Source organism: Trematomus bernacchii, unplaced genomic scaffold (assembly GCF_902827165.1).
Source record: "Trematomus bernacchii unplaced genomic scaffold, fTreBer1.1, whole genome shotgun sequence".
NCBI lineage: Eukaryota > Metazoa > Chordata > Actinopteri > Perciformes > Nototheniidae > Trematomus > Trematomus bernacchii.
In genome coordinates this window covers 8,286,705-8,304,072 of record NW_022987698.1, presented here as the reverse complement: position 1 = coordinate 8,304,072, position 17,368 = coordinate 8,286,705, and the positions used below count along the sequence as shown (strand labels likewise).

The 17,368-nt window shown below is 41.2% G+C and overlaps 1 protein-coding gene across 1 annotated transcript; it reads right to left on the bottom strand.

Annotated features, from left to right (window-relative positions):
- Positions 1-492: 492 nt before the first annotated feature.
- On the bottom strand, positions 493-14,687 carry LOC117489900 (CTTNBP2 N-terminal-like protein). The gene is made up of 7 exons (XM_034139468.1): positions 14,562-14,687; positions 11,803-11,907; positions 4,323-4,556; positions 3,543-3,650; positions 2,985-3,173; positions 2,465-2,635; positions 493-2,293 (listed from the first exon to the last, which is right to left on the bottom strand). The coding sequence occupies exons 1-7, from the start codon at positions 14,598-14,600 to the stop codon at positions 1,346-1,348; spliced, it is 1,794 nt and encodes a 597-aa protein (XP_033995359.1). The 5' UTR covers positions 14,601-14,687; the 3' UTR covers positions 493-1,345.
- Positions 14,688-17,368: the final 2,681 nt, after the last annotated feature.

The following is a 17,368-nucleotide window of genomic DNA, read 5'->3' as shown; positions in this document are numbered from 1 at the left end:
CAGAATTATATTCATGGAAGTCAGAAAGTTGCAAATTGGTGTCCTTAATATGTAAATCATTATCTGAGGATGCTAGATACTAGTTTCTAGTTAATTAAATGAGTATAATTAATTAACTTTCTCATTGAATATACATATCCGATTTTATAAGGCAAGGTAAAATATGATACTACTTAAGGTTATCAATAACATGTATTTATGCTATTAATCTTATGTGAAGTGGTTAGGTATAAGTGTGAAATGCAATGGGGGGAGTTGATGCTTTTTTTCATATACTATCATCAACAATATCTATGGTATATTTTATTTTTGGAAATAGAAATGATAGTATTAAACATTCTAAAGAATACACTTTCATTAATGAATCTGGAAATTAATTTTCAGATTAATTGATAACAATTATGGAAGCAAGCTTTCCCTTATGGGATTAACACTTGTAAAATAAGCAACATATAACTCTTATGAGATAAAAGAAAATAAGACATAAATAGGTGACGATATTTGGGATTCATTTATTCAATCTGTCACTTTCCAGCATTTACAGTACTGTAAAGGATCTGGTGAGAGTAGAGATAACCAACACAGCAGTTGTGATATGATAATAATCAGAGCCATGTTTGACTGCTAAAACCTTTATCATGATTTCTTATAAATGACAAAAACACGACATATATCAGCAACACTGATCTCATTGTTCTCTGGTGTACAGTATGTTTATAATCTGAGATAACTGAAACATAAAGTAATACATGAATTAAGCTCGGTATGACACTGAATAGATTATCTTTTGTGCTAAAACATCATACAGTAATAACTAAGGAACATTTATAAAATACATTTTATAAAAACGGCAGCTAAGTACAAAAGAGTGCACACAGAAAATAGGCATATATTGTAACAAAATTGGTCCAAGGACTACTTCTTACATTTGGTCTGAAGATTAGAGTATCTGTTGTATGAACAAGCAACATACTATGGAAAATAATGCCTCTTTAGATGGTACACTGATTAGCATTCTTTGGAAATATGACACATACAAATATAAAATACTTTCATAGTACGGTGTGCCCGACATAAAGTATTGGCACAATTTAAACTAAAACTAGGAGTTGTAACTCTTCATTAGTACTACCCCTTAACCACTACCTAAAGTAGAGTGCATAAAGAATCTAATAAATACGAAGACAACAGTGTTTGAAGGGACCTCTGTTCAATAAGCATAGGATGTAAATCCTGTCATGTACAAAACAATATATCAACTTTCATAATGATGAGATGTGGATTAAACCATCATGTCACGAGCAAAGCAGCAGCGGACTAGTTTACTGACGAATCAAATGATCCGTTAGTTGGAAGACACCACCATGTCCAGTTCTTTGACTCCCTCCTGGCTGGAAGTGAGGCCGCAGCTGCCTGAGAGGGCGGAGTCAGGGAAGTGTCCGGCAGACCGGGGCACTGCGGCCGGGGAGGGGGGGGCCTGAGCCAGACTGGGCTTCTTGGGGGGGATGGGTGGAGGGTTGCCCCTGTCGGCCCTGGGGATGGTGGGTGATCTGATCCCCTGCTGCAGGGCCCCTGCGGCCCTCGCGATGACCGGAGACAGGGGCGCAGCCAGGCTCCGGTAGTCCGTCCCAAAGGGCGAGTTGTTGGGCGACGCGCTCTTCGGTGCGGCGTTCTGCTGTCCGGTGGTGAAGCGAGACAGGACCTGTGTGACGGTGCTCCGAGCCATCTGCTTCACCGGGCTGGCTTCTAGGGGGGGACTGCTTGTAACTGGGGGAGCGTCCTTTGGCGAGGGGGGAAGGGCCGGTTGTGCGGCCTGGGTCTGAGGCTCTGGGTCTATGGTTCCTTGGAACTTATGTCGAGCAGCGTGGAAGCGCTGGTTGATCCCGGCCTGGTAGGGAGACTGGTAGCTGCCAGGGCTCGGGCTGCCAGGGCTCGGGCTGCCTGGGGGGCGCTTGGCAAGGACGGGTGAGGAGCAGGGGGAGGAGGGAGGGAGATTGGAGGAGGAAGCCTGGCTCTGATGAACTGGAGAATCTTCATCCCCGTTGTGTAGACAGATGTCGTCTGAGAGGGCGCTGTCTGGGTCGGGGTGCCCGTCGGTCTCCTCAGTACAGTCGGGAATGTTTGGCTGCTCATGTTGCTGTGTGTCTTCTTCAAGGTCCTCGAATGTAACCATGTCCACTGCTATCTGTCTAGCAGGGGGTCTTGCGGCCCACTCCTTCCTTTCTGCCTGTACTGGAGCTCTAACTGCCTCAGGGACACCTCTCTCCTCCAGCTTCCTCTTCAGCTCCTGTACCTGATCACAAAAATGGTGAAAGAGATTAATTTCAAGTACAAATTTGGCTGAACAATGCAAGCAAATGTTCTTCTCGCACTAAGATTAGATGAAATAACATGAGGCGAATATAGTATGCAAGATGTGCTATCTACTGCCACCTGCATGATGAATGCTTTCAAGTGTTCACACCTGTTGTTGCAGCTGACAGCAGTGAGCTTCCTCCTTCTTCAAACGTGAGCGGAGCTGCTCTCGCTCTGTGTCGAACTCGGCCAGCTGCTCCTCCACCCTCGCCTCCATCCTCAGAGCTCGCCGCCTCTCATCCTCCAGCTCGTTTCTCAGGGCCTGACAAGACTCCTTCTCCTGCGAAAGTTAAAAAAAAAAGTATCTTACACCCGAGTGCAAAATATAACACAGCCCAACATTTGTATACGATACGAAACGATACGATAATACTTTAATGGTCAGATCAAGTCTGAAATGTGACTTGCATCCCAGCAGCTCCATGTGTAACATCAACATAGACAAATATCAAGATACAATACATGAAAAACAAACATTTAACATAACAGCACAATCACAGAGAGAAAACATGCTCAGAGACCCTTCAGTCATAAAGTCTCTGCCGGGGTTGACCAACAATCTTTGAGCAGATTCTTTCCGATTTTTTTTTATATAAAAAAAGATATACTTGTATACAAAATGTTAATACCTTGTCGAGCTTGCGGTTCACCTCGCTCAGCCGGTGTCCCTCCTCCAGAGCCCGGGAACTTGCCCACTTGCACTCTTTGGCCAGAGCGCAGGAGAGCTGTTTGTGTTGAGCCCGTTCTTCTTCGATCTGCTCAGTCATCCGCCGCTGCTCCTTCTCTAACCTCCGGACCTGGCTCCGCTCAAACTCCAGCTACAGAGAAAGAGGCGAGACCAACAATGAACAAAGCTGTCAGAGGAGGGAAACATTGATTTGCTTTAGCCATCATCCATTTTATTGTCAGTCTCAAAGTCTATTAGTATATGTGCAACACAAAAACTGTATGTATACATTTCAGAACATTTTACCACAAAAAAAAAAGATACATTTGGAGAATAAGATGTCTCAATATAAGCAGGGAAGTGTTGACTTGTGCTTTACAAAACAACCCACCTGCACTACTCAACCCTTGACAATTAAAATGTCTTCAGCTTTTGACACCAGTTCTTATAAAGCTTTCCCACAGTACATTTTGGACAAATATTTACAGTGCAACCCATGTCACTTTTAATTAGAGGGCACCTGTTGTTGTAGGCGCTCCCTCTCCTTCTCCAGGATGTAGGTGACATCATCTCCCTCGGCTGTGTCCTCAGCATGCCTCCTCTTCTCCTCCTCCAGGTCTGCAATGACCTGAAGCAAACACAGCGGGGAGACAGAGAGTCAGGAGGGGAAACCATCCTGCATGGTCTGCTTAAAATTACGTCAATAATAGTTATTTTGAAGCAAAAATGATTACTACATTGTGAGTGAAAACGCTGATGGCAGTCAAGCTAAATAGTTACATAGTTAAGCTTATTTAAATGTTCAGCCCGCCTGCAGAGAAAAGTATAGTCATCACTCTGCGGTTTAACAAAGACTAAGATGATTGAGTTGTTTTGTACAGTTCCAAAACATGCAATTGGAATCATTATTTGCAACAATCATTTAAGTATATACCAAAACAAAAAACACAGATATGGCATAATAGCCTTGTCTATATGATTTAACACTAAATAAAATCAGGAAACTGACATTTTTCAATCACTGTCTTAATATTAGACAGGCCTCCAGTGTTACATTAAACAAAAGAAAACATGAAATCAGATGCAGATATTTTCCATTTTTACATTCCAGAGTATACGTTCAGAAAAATAATCCGTATTGCAAATTGCTGATTGCAATCTCCATTTAAAATATTTTCCACCACTGAAGGCTAGCAGCTTTTATCTTTCATGTTTCCTAATTATTTTAATTTTTTTACATCTTCATGAGAAACCATCTCATTCCTGCCTCCCGTAATTAGAACCACACCTCCACACCCACCCTTCTGTGCCTGCTCTCTGCTGCAGCCAGCTGGGCCAGCATCTTCTCCTGCATCCTCCTGCAGTGGCCCACCACCAGCTTGAGAACCACCAGAGGGTTGGAGGTAGCGGAGGGACAGCCTGGCTCTTTGTGTTGGTCCCCGGCGGCCTCACTGTCCCTCTGCAGGGCCTGGAAGGGGTCGCTCAGGTTGTACTTGCCATAGCGCTCCTGGATGAACAGCTCTTTACCCTGGCCCTGAAGGGAGGAGAGGAGGGGGAGAGTGAAAAGGAGCACCGAGAGGGACAGTGATTTAGTTACAGTATGTTTGTGGTCTGAAGGTTACGTGGTAGGAAATATTCACGAGTGGAATTGCTTTGGTATAAATGGCCTTGTTTACAGAAAGAAGGCTACTTGGTTTTAGCATGTGAATTTTCTCTTGGATCACTTGTCTTGCTCCTCAGGCTTGTTTGAATCTCAGCTGTTACTGGATAAAGCATTTTGTGTTTATACATTTCAAGAGGCAGAGTTTTACGAAAAAGTTGGTAGGTTGTTCAACGCTTTGATCCAGAAATATCGTAACTATTGGACGCAATGCCATGCCATAATGAATCTAGTGATCCCTGACCGTTGCTCTTTCCAAAGTTTTCATTCATTCAATTAAATATTTATTGGATGTCGACGGATTTCCATGAGCATTGCAACACATACATTAATGAACTTATCAGAATACATTTCTGTTGATCTAACTTTTCATCTAGCAACATTTTGAGTGCAAGTTTGACTTTTGTCCCATACTTACCTAAATACCTGCAAAACAAATGGCATTCCTACCCGCCTCAGTTGAACTGTGTGTTAAGTGCCGATTGAACCCTAACCCTAGCTGTAATCATTCATAGCAGTCACTATATTTTACTCCAAAAACTGACATCCACATTACTGAACTTTGGTGTTATTATGAAATGATTTGAAGGTTATAATCCCTGACAGTTGTAATTTAAATTAACACACGCTGCCGTCACTTCACACAGGAAATACTTTGTTCCACACACATTATCAGCTTCTCTAATACTTGAATGGCAATTATGTGTAGATGGGAAGGAAGGGGAAGAGAGGGAGAGGAAGTGCAGAAAAATGCCAGAGAAAGAGTGCAAGCAGAAGGAAGAAGCAACATATGGTGTGTGTGTGTCTGTCTATCTTTAGCAGGACAGCTGCTCTGTACTGGACCTGGGCCAAAGCAGACCTGGTCTATGTTTAACTCGAGACAAAGGAGGAATAATAGAAGCAAGACAGTTCAGGTTCAGCAGATGCCTTTGGGCCATACCAGGAAAAGAGGGTGAAGTAAGAGAGAGGGGGAGATAAAGGGAAAGAGGGGGAGAAAGCTCTAGGTTGTCTTCGTGAGGTTTCAACAAAAGAGGATCAAAAGATTAGAGAGAACAGTATCCTCTTCAGCAAGGTGAGGACATAGCTCCTGATGACTGATACCGAGATTACTTGAGAAGTTTAGTGTGTAGCCGAGAGCCTGGTTGTGCCTGAAGACAACATTCAGTCCTATTCACTTTTCTTACAGAGCATTGAGCTGCAGATTGTTTGAAGATATTACAGCTGAGCACATAGGTATTTATGACTAGGGTTGCATATCGTTGACTTTTTTACGATACCGATACCACTGAACGATACCGATACTCAACCGATACATATCGTGATACTTTCATGTTGCATAAGGGAAAAATGTAATCATCCTGCAATTACTCCCATGAAGGGCTTTATTATATAGTTAACATGTCAAATGAATATTAAATTCAATTGTGGGACTTGGACCTTTTAGTGCTGAACAAACAATGAAAAACACGTTATCTATGAAGAAAACAGATTCAGCAATATCATTTATATCAACCATCAGAAATAGCACCAGTATAATCAATATTCAACCTGAGATTCGACTGACCAGAGAACACACAAAGGATCATGAGATCTCGGCATTGCACATAAAACAAATAGCATCCTTAAAATCAACATTTGCCTGATGAAAGAAAACAAATCCCATCACAGTTCAGTTTTGTGCATTCATCTTCAAGAAGATGAGCATATCTGCTCTCTCTGGATCCAAACGGGCCCTTTCACAGCGTAGGGTATCACCTGCTGAACTGAACACTCTCTCGCTTGGCACGCTGCTTCCCTGAACACAAAGGTACTTGGCATTGGTTGGAGGTTGGATGTGTTGCCACCTTTCCCAGAAATAAACTTCTTGCAGTGGTTACAGACCCCACCATTCAGACTGGCATATGCAGCCACTCTTTAGATTTTCTAAAGTGACTCATTTGCGGAGTTTCACGGCGAAATTGACATCGTAATTCCGACGGTTTGGGCGCGAGTTTAAGGATATTACACCTCACTTTTATAAAAAAAAAAAAAGTATCGAAAACCGGATCTGATTTCTGTACGGTATACCGTAGCCGCCAGGAACCGGTATTTCGGTAATACCGGGAACCGGTATGCACCCCTATTTATGACCCTTCCAAACGACACTATATTGGAGTAAAACAACAACTTTTATAACTAGGGATATCCATACTTTTTCAACAACAATGTTGATTGCTTATGGTCTGATACCAGCAATTTATTTTTCCCATAAACATTTTTGTAGCTTCATGTGTGGACCCACTGTGACTCGATGCATGTGATACAGCGAACACTGGACTCCAGAAAGACATTGACCAAGAAACTGGATGTAATGTGGATTGGACAACTTAATGGCTGATCTATACATTATTTCATCAGATTGCATATATAATTGATTGATTCTTAAGTCCAGACATTGTCATATGACTGATATCTTTACTTACAAAGAGAGTTCAGCACCTGGAGTTAGTTAACAAAGTGTTAAAAATACAGGGAGTGCCATTTGATGGCTGCAGACAGAAAAGTTCAAGCAATATTCCCCAACAGATCCGAGGCTTTGAGATTGTCATCTTCAACAATATTAGCTCATCTGACATAAGAGAGGAGGGCAAGGCTGCTGGGCAAGGCTGCTGTTATTTGATCCAGTCCACTGAGGACTGTGTGAAGGTGGATCAAACAAGGAAAACACAGGATGCCCAGGAGGATTAAAAAATGCACGTTTAAAGTAGACACTATCTGAAGCCCTTAATCTAATGCAATGTAGATTATGTTATGAAAGTGGCATATGGCCCCTCACTATGTTCATACAATACAGGTTTCACATCCAACTGACTTAGAAAACATGACATTTGCCTGCCAAAGATCTCTTTTGAAGGCATACTTGTGATCTATATAAACAGTACCATTTCTTTGATGGGTATTTTTTTTCTCTTCCTCAAAAAGGCATCTAGTTTTAAAGAGGAATCTGACGACAGATTTGGCCGACAGCCCGAGCCTATTCCCGTCAATGACTGTCTGCTCTGATGTGTCATTTTACGGTCAAAGATTGGAGCTGATTGGATCAGGTTTACATTCTAGACACCTACGTTGCCTCAGGATAAACACTTGGTCTGACTTTCATTGCTGCAGTTGTAAGCAATACTAAGAGTGAGAAAAACACTTTGCAATCCACTTCAGAAACAAGATGAAACCTTTGTGAAACGCACACAAACACATCTAACGTAGATTTTTTTCAGATCAATTCATTGCTTTTTCTTGTTTTCTGTTCAGTCTGCACACATAACGAAACTGTATAGTTTACCTTTAAGTACTATTCTCTTCTTATTCAAAAGTCCTCTCTACACAAAGGTTCACCCATGAACACAGACTCTGAGTGTCCCTCTGCTCACTTCCCAGCCCATCAATGCACAGACTTCCACAAAGGGAGGCTGTTTTCCTCTGATTCAATCCTCCACTGCTGCAGAGAGGCTGGGAGAAGGGAAAAGAGGGATAACAGGAAAGACATTCCGAACATTATTTAATACTTAACACCTAACTCTTCCATTGCTCAGTGCTCAATGCCCATAAACATTCACTGCATGGCTGATACACATACAATCTACCTCCATTATTCATGCTTTTTCCTGTTGGCTACAGTTCTTGGCAACTAGTGTGCTTTGGCTTGGGATGTGCCATGGCTGCACTGGTTCCAATCCAGCTTATCTTTTGCTGACACATGCCTGGATTTGTTTTAAATTGAACGAGGTTGGTGACAAGATTTGTATAATACTAAGAGACGGTGATATATGAAATTCTCACCCACGAGTCCTATATATTTCAGAGCTGCTAAGCCAGATTTCTAAATACCCTGAAATGCTCAGGCGTGTAAATGGAAATGGATGTCTGGAGAATACTATTCATAAGCACATGATTTTGGATGGTACAGTAACTTACACTAATCCAATCAGCTGATGCATCTAGAAGCTACAAAAAAGGCTATTCTTCCTTATGTGTGCCCCATTACCACATAACACGCATGGTTAACTGTTTAAAGTCCTTCCATTTGGAAGCTCTTGTCAACCACACCATGTGAACTTGACGGTTAATTAAAAGGCTAATTTCCATATTTAAGTTCCCTTTGAACTTAAGTAAGTAAAGACTCATATTCCTGTCCCTAAGCAAAAGGAACACTGGATCACTGCAGAGCTTTGTATGCCAAATATGAGCATTGCCAGAGACTTAACTTCCTTTTGAAAGCCGCAGCTTGAGCAGCTGCTGAAGTGAGTCACAAATGGAAAAATGTAGTGGATAGCTAGAATACCATTGATAGTTCTGCATAATTTAATATAGAGGACCTCAGAAAAACAACATCATTAACCACACATCCTGTACTTATACTATCTGTAGAAAACACTGATAAGAATAGTAGATTTTTAAAACACAGAGAATGGAAATGACATAAACTGTCCAGTTCCCTTTCTTTGAACTATAAAGCAATGGCATAAAAAAGCAAAGAGTTTAAGAGGGTTGGTATGACCGTGGTGATTTGTCATTGAGCCAAACATTTCTCACATGACATTTGGTGTGGCAGTGACACGTCAGTCATGAGCAACATGACTACATGTACTTCTCTTATTACTGTCACATGTGCAATCTTATTGTTGGAACAAGACTCGGACTCTAGTGGTGCACCTGCATGTAGACAGGGCATTTCCTCCTGCCAAATGCTAAACATCAGCATGCTAACATGCAGGAAATGCTATCCATGCTGATGGTAATGTCCTTCTTCTTTTCAGATATTTGGTTATGAACCATTGGATACATTAAAAAGTTTACCTGAAGACGACTATCTAAAAATGTAAAAGATCACTAAATGTTATTGCCCTTTATCCAAAGGGCAACATTAATGTTTCTGGCAATCCATTCATTCACTCAAAACAACAAGTGTTACCTGATGGTGGTATTATGACTAAAGTCATTTGGGTTCTTCCTCTGGGGACTATGACTTTTTGTACAAACTATTGTGCCAATCTAGACAGTGGTTGCTGAGATATTCCACAGGATAGGTATTAGTTTGACCTGCTGTTAGTGCTATATGCAAAATCAAGGGATAACCACAGGATAAAGCATCCTCTGGGGACCATGAATGGCTGTACAAAAGTGCATGGCAATCTATCTGATAGTTGTTAAGACATTTCAGTCTGGAGAATGGTGGGAATACAGACAAACACTGCCATCCATAAAACCAATGCCTGTAGTGTGGCTAAAAACTAAAGAATTATCGGATGATGTTTTACTGATACCAATCTGTTTTCATGTGAGGGCAAGACCCAGGATTCCCCATCTCCAATCCCTTAACAATAGATAACCAGAACGGTATGCAGTTCAGCTTTTCATATGGAAAACGCTGTGCTGCAGAAAATATATCAGTTTACCTTAAGAGATCCTTTTCCACTTACACCCTGCATTTCCTCCAGTTCAGAGATTATACCCTTAATCAAAGCTCTGTAACGGTTAACACTGCATCAGTGATCCAATCCCAGACCTGAATGGGTTAACAGTTTGTGCCCGTGGAGCCATGAAAGCCATATTCCCCCCAAGCTCCAGTTAAGGTCAATGTTTATTTGTTCACTCCTACTCTCGCGCACATTGAGTCATCAGGCACCCAGTGGGCTGCAACTCTTCTTGCCTTAGATGGCCAGATCCCAGGAGAAATGGAGGAATGCGGTCTAGACACAACACATGAACATTTAGCAGAGCGCTCTTTGGACGGCTGCTCTCTCCACTTTGCAATTTTTTGCATTTAATGGTGTGTTTTACTCCAGGAAAATTAATGGAATTCCAAGAGTGCAACTGCCGTATAGCTCAAATATTAATAGTTAATAGTCTGGAGTGTCATATAAATGTCTCAGAAAATAGGGCCTTAGCAGCAGCATGACACTGAAGCAAGTTTACAACTGTTTGTATTGACAAAACATCCTAACGCCATGCAAATAGTGACTGAAAGCCTGAGTATGTGGGCCTGCAGAGCACGTCAAAGGACACAGAAGCAGAAAATAGCTTTACGATCCTTTAATTGAAAATGCAGCATTAATCCTGCTAAAGTAGTGTGTGTGTGTGTGTGTGTGTGTGTGTGTGTGTGTGTGTGTGTGTGTGTGTGTGTGTGTGTGTGTGTGTGTGTGTGTGTGTGTGTGTGTGTGTGTGTGTGTGTGTGTGTGTGTGTGTGTGTGTGTGTGTGTGTGTGTGTGTGTGTGTGTGTGTGTGTGTGTGTGTGTGTGTGTGTGTGTGTGTGTGTGTGTGTGTGTGTGTGTGTGTGTGTGTGTGTGTGTGTGTGTGTGTGTGTGTGTGTGTGTGTGTGTGTGTGTGTGTGTGTGTGTGTGTGTGTGTGTGTGTGTGTGTGTGTGTGTGTGTGTGTGTGTGTGTGATCTCCCTGGGGTGCGTCTATTCATTTAAACGTTAGACATTGCCCCAAAAGACTAAATTCTCTAGAGGCATAGACTCTAGTTTGCTGCAAGCAAATTGGGCATAGGAATATTAGCGACACATGGCTTTGTCGTCGTTTCCATACACTTAGCGTTTTCGCAGGAAATGACTGCCATTAACAGCATTACTTGGATAAAATCTTAATTGTTTTAGCTGGGTTTTTCCTCCTCGTTGTGTTGCCAAATCTCTATTTACTTTGGGTCCTGTAACACCAAAACCACATGCATGACTGATGTGTTTTACTGGTATTCATAACTCTAAATTGACCTAACATATATATTATCAGGTATCAATAACCTTTCCCATGTAGGTTTGTGCAAGACCTCCGTCTGTAGGCTTAAAAAGTGGCTGTGAGGCAGCAGCATAATCTGTTACACTGCTGTCCACCATTTTTGTAAATCACATACACCATGATGACCTTTGCTAATTGTTTCCTTGCTAATTTAAAAAAGCACATGCAGCATTGTGGCAACATTCTACTGCAATGGTTTGAGAAGTTTCTCCGACACTTTCATGGTTTTTTCCTGCTGTTAAAAAAGACACTTTTCAATTCTATATGGGTGTACTTTGAGAAGAAAGGTTTTGTGCAGAGAATCACTGATATGTTATGTTACATTGTTACCAGCTCTATGAAAGGTACCTTGAGGGCATCAATGACCAGGTCCCGGGCCTCCAGCTCTCCCTCCAGGATGCTGAAAAGCATCAGCAACTCTGGCTTGGTCAAGCTCTCCATGTTCAGCTTGGACTGTGAGGGCAAAAGATACAACATAACTGATTTACTAATGGATTTTTAATTTAGATTTCCTTACAAACTCCAAAAAGTACAAGAAACACACTCTGAAAGGAAACACTGAGAAACCAAATGCTTTACTAGGAAAACAAACAGTTTTACCACCAAAGATTCTCAGTTATTACATCTTGAAACAAAGCCATGCATTTTCCAATTTTGCAAAATCAGACATCCAGACAGACATCTAATCTATATGATCTGGCCCCCTGATTTATGAGCTTAATGTGGATATGATCTTGGGAGGGGGTCATTTTGCAGGACACAACCATTGTAATACATATGTTGTAAAACATTTTCTCAGGAATGAAAAGAAACCAGGTAGCTGATTTAGGGTGTAGGGCAAGAGGTGCACGCTACATAACAGACCTTTTTAATGAGTTAAAGGTAGAGGAACTTGACTTTTAAATTCATGTTGAAACTAATATCACTTTGTTTTGTTTTTCCCACTGCACGTTCATTCATAATGGCTCTCGTGACAGTTGGTTGTTTTGTGTTGGAAACATTATGTGGTCTCTTTGTAGTGTCTCTGCGCTGTAATCTCACAGCTGTGTTGCTACTGCTGACAAGCCCTGCGGTGTCCTCACCCCAAACATGCAACCACACTCTGGCCAGAAGAAAGTATGCGGGCCCCTCTTTGAAATGAGATCAAAGCTGGCGTTATTACACTAAGCATCCTTTTCAGATCATTATGCTTGATGTGTAGATGGATATTCGCTGCACTGGCTGACTACTTACTAAAAGAAGTATGCTCTTAGCCTAATTTGAAAAAAGGCAAAAAAAGATCTCATTGCTTTTACTAGACATTGATCCACACCTCATTCAACAGTGTGTCCGAGCTTCTCTCAGAGCACTCTGTGGTCACCACAACTTTCCGCATCATGAACTCACCCAGAGCGGGTGGTCTCATCTCTTTGGGCACTGGTTGCATAATGACAGACAGTACCCCTTTGCCTTTCAAATATCAGCTAGTAGCTACAATATTCCCCTACATATTTAATAAAATAGACAAACCTGGAGAGCATATTTCCAGAACTTAAACATACTGTGCCACTTATTTAGAGGAGCATGCAGAAAGAGGATGATTGAGCGGTGACCCTGGTGAACTGCACCTACAGCCTAATCCCTACAGCAGCGTCATCTCACAAAGAAGGCATACAGTGTTTCAGCTCTGCCTTCACCAGCACTCATGCTCTCTGGCTTAACCACAGGGGTAAAATGCTAATTAAACTACAGCATACACACCTCCCTTGGTTTTGCTTTTACTGGCTTGCTCGCTAATTTCACAGTCCGCTGTAATCACTGTGCGATAGTGTGTGTGCTGTGTTATGAGAAATGTCTGGCCCAGTTGGAGCCTTCATGTGTCTTCACGCTTGTTTAGATCCTTATCATTATTTAATATTATTTCACCTAATCCCCCAGGGTTAGAGTTAGTAATCATGAGGGTATACACAAACACTAAGCGATGATGGGAAATACACATTTTCCCACACAGTGGCTCTAGTTCCGATGACGAAAGCCTTGTGTCCATAATCCTTTTTATCCGTGTTTGTTTTAAGCCTGGTCAGCCATGTGCCTCGTCTGCAACACTGTAAACTCATTAAAAACACATAGAGGCTCCTGTTGCAAAAACATGTGCTTTGCCCTGGTACAAAGAGGTTTGTAAGAGTCTTGAGAGTCTTCTGTGAACAGTATAAGTGGAAAATGAACCTCCTTCACTCAAATCATATCAAAGTCCTTGTCATTAAAAATCAACTTCTCTTGGTCTGCTCATGTTGCTCAATTTGAATCTAAAGTTAGCCATAGGCACAATATGTCATATAGCATTGAAACAGAATGATCTTTAATACAAACATACAGTGTCACACATTCCCTTGTCTTTAAACCTGTGGGAGACTTTTCCTGTCATCTTTCAGCTGGCTGTAGCCCACTGGTCAGGGAGGGGGGGGGATACACTGTGTGCATGAATTCAGGTCACAGACTTGGCCACAAGATGAGGGTCAACTGAGGGGAAGTACAGCAGCAGAGGTCTCTCGGTTGCCATGTTCTGGTCATCAGGATGGCTGACCAGATTCAGCATGTCTGCCAGCTAAATTGGATTTGGCAACAAACCTATTTATTTTGTAGGTTACTTAGGCTACTCACAGTTTGCTGCCAATTGGCTTTTGATGCAGCCTAGTCTTTAAAAACGTATTAAAACGAATGCATTAAACTAGTATGTTGCCACTACTGAGTAAATACACGTTATTTAACAACTTCAACTACAGTACATTAATTTAACCAGCACTTTCTTTAAGATCAGTGATCCTCAGCAGCCTGACTGGTGTGTTGACATGCCGCCGCTACCGCCTTTCTTCTTCGCTGAAAATATGTTTGTAATGATACATCTTTAATGAATTTGAACTGTAGTTTATAGCACAAACAAAACACACCTAATTGACATTTCATCTTAAGAAGATGCGGTGCAAAAGGTTCGGCCTGTAGCGTTGACTACTTTTCTGTTTTTCTTTTCTTTAGGAGCAGAAAGTGACTAAAAGACGGTGAAACACTACAGATTATCATCTCCGGTTTGAAACCGCCGACACAAAAACGTTTTCTGCGGATATTCTTACCTTCATGAGGCCCTCTGAGGTCTTTAAAAACTCCAGCATGAACTTTTCTCCTGTCAGGAGATTTGTTTCACTTGATTTGCGTCTTCTGATCCCGATGCAACGGAACAGTTAGCGGCCAAACACTGTTCTAACTGAAAGCTCAGCTAACCAATAGGCGAGGCGGAGCTCGGGCCCCTGATCAATGAGAGGCGAGCTTCTGGGAAAAAGGGCAGGGCCAATGACGTCCCACCTCTTGGATTTTGGTTGGATTTCTTTGTTTAGTATTTGTCGAGTGCCTGCCTCTTCTTAAGAAGTTTCTTATGGGTCGTAATGACTTTCAGCATGTCATTTCTCCGGACAAAATTATATTTGATGGTGTCTAGTGACTGTCACGTGTATACACGTTACTGGTGTTGTTGTCATCTGTTATGATGATTTCCATATCTCTGTAAAACTTATTTATAACTTGATACATTAATATGTTTTAGGATTGAACAAAAACTTCTATAATATATGTTCTAAATGAAGCATAAGCAGTGGTGGAAGGATACCTTTTAATGTTTTAAACTAAATATTTGTAGTTATATATTCTTAAAGGATTAACATTATTTGAACAGTATCATTAACTATTTTGTGAATTATAGGAAAGTTATTGATACACAGTGTATTCACAGCAGCATTTCAATCCATGTTTAATACAGGTATGAAGGCCATGCACAGACAAGAACACATATATTATAAATACAGCAGCATGTAACAAAAAACAAGATGGTAGGCAGAAAAAATAATCATGACATCATAAAATCTAAATCCATAGTTCATTTCATCTTGCAGAGAAAATGTCACCATATAAACCTTCTATTGACCATTTGTTAGAACTATCCCAACATTATTAATTATTAAATTGAAAGCATCCCTTGAATTGAATTTTGGATTTGTGGGATTACAGTATTATTGACTGCCATCTGGTGGCATATTCACAGCAAGATAGAGAAGCCTATAGTCTGCAGAGCTACAGGAAGGCTGTGTGCTGTTGGATAAAAGTCAATGGGTTTCTGAGTTCACCTGGGAAATCACAAGCTTTACAGACAGTAGACGCTAAGAGCTCATATAGCAGCCAGCTCAAACAAAAGGCACTGACAACTCTCAGACCAGAAACATGTTTTACGGTTACATTTATTTATAAATCTCAGAAACAGACTTCCCACAACTCCTGTCTCTTATTAGTAGCACAGAAAACATAAAGTTGGCTTTGGAGGTCTAACTTTATAGTGGGTGGGGGGAGGGGGATCAAAGCTATGTTGTTGTTTCTGTGGTTTTGTCAGCTGTTCGACAAAGAGCTCCAGATGCCATGTGACAAAACTCATAAGAGGTATTCATCTTGAATGGATCTGAATATAAAAGTCTGTTAAGGATTGTAATACATTAGAGCCACCAGTAGAGTGCAATGCTTCCACAACTCAAATTAAAGTAACCAAAGTGGTATTGGAACCCAATAAACATGCAGAACACATTAGTTCATAAAATCCAGTCTTTTCACCATGGATAGGCTTAATGGACAGTCCATCACTTTTACTGTTACTGGTTGCATGTAATGTTGGCAATGTGCTCCATGTCCTGTCAGATATGCATGTAATCGGCAGCCAAATACTCATACAGTGATTTAGATCGTAATACTGCAATTTAAGAGCAAAAAAGATGGGTACATTTTATCTGTTGGACTGCAATATTACTTGAAGTTACTTCTGTGTCGGCACTAGAGCCTCCTATCTATCGCTATTCAGCATATTTGCGCTATTTGATAACCACGTCCCTATTTTATGCTATCTTGAGGGTATACAGAGATCCAAGTCAGGCAATTGTCGCTCTTGATAGGCTGATGGTGCAGGGAGCCTCCTTAGCCCTAATAGAGAGTCTCTATTTCAGGCTCTTCATTAAGCTGCTCTGCTCAGCCCGCAGACTGACTGCTGTGGAGATCTCTGTCCTCACAGTCTTTGTCCTGTGTCCTTCCTTTGCCAAACATGTTTTTTCATTTTTTTATTAATACTAAATACTTTCTCCAACACAGTTTTGTATATTTTGTATAACAATTGCCAATGTTAATATTGTTAAAAAAAAAATGTGATGCTGAAACCCTGCAGTCCTAAAAATCCTGTTTGAAAGAACGACTCTCAAGTCAAAATGTTGTTGTGTCAGCAAAACTTAATTGTTGTTATTTTGTAATTTTTCACACCAATCTTCCCCCACGCTCTCTTCTCATCTCTGCTGACATAATCGCTGACTGGGCTGTTTTTGTGAAGTCCATAGCTAGATTTTGCCAAAGGTGTCCTGGCTTTCAATGAGTTTCTAAATCCATGTCCAAACAGAAGAATCACATTTAGCTCACAGTAATGGAGCCTCATGAAAAACACACTTTGATTTAAAAAATGCTTGAAACGATTAAGATTATACACCCTTAAGGTAATGTTCACCTCAGATTGGGTCCCCTCAGCTGTCTTAAAGATGTTTCAGGTTCCACTAAAATAAAATGTTTCAAAAGTTCCCTTAAAAACTGTAAACGCCAACCCCCAAACATCTGGGGCCTCAATAATATAATTAATACTACAAAACTTCAATCTCTTCCTCTTGTGCCGAATCATTTTCTGCTTCAGTTAAAGTATTTTGGCATTCAGAATGAATATTTCATCTCAGTTTCACACCTGGATCTCCCTGCCAGACATAATGTGGAATTGACACACCGCAGTGGCACAGACACGATCAGAGGAGGGATGGAGAGAGCGGTAAATATAGCATCCCAGTCTTGGCTTGAGCCGACAACAATCTAGGAC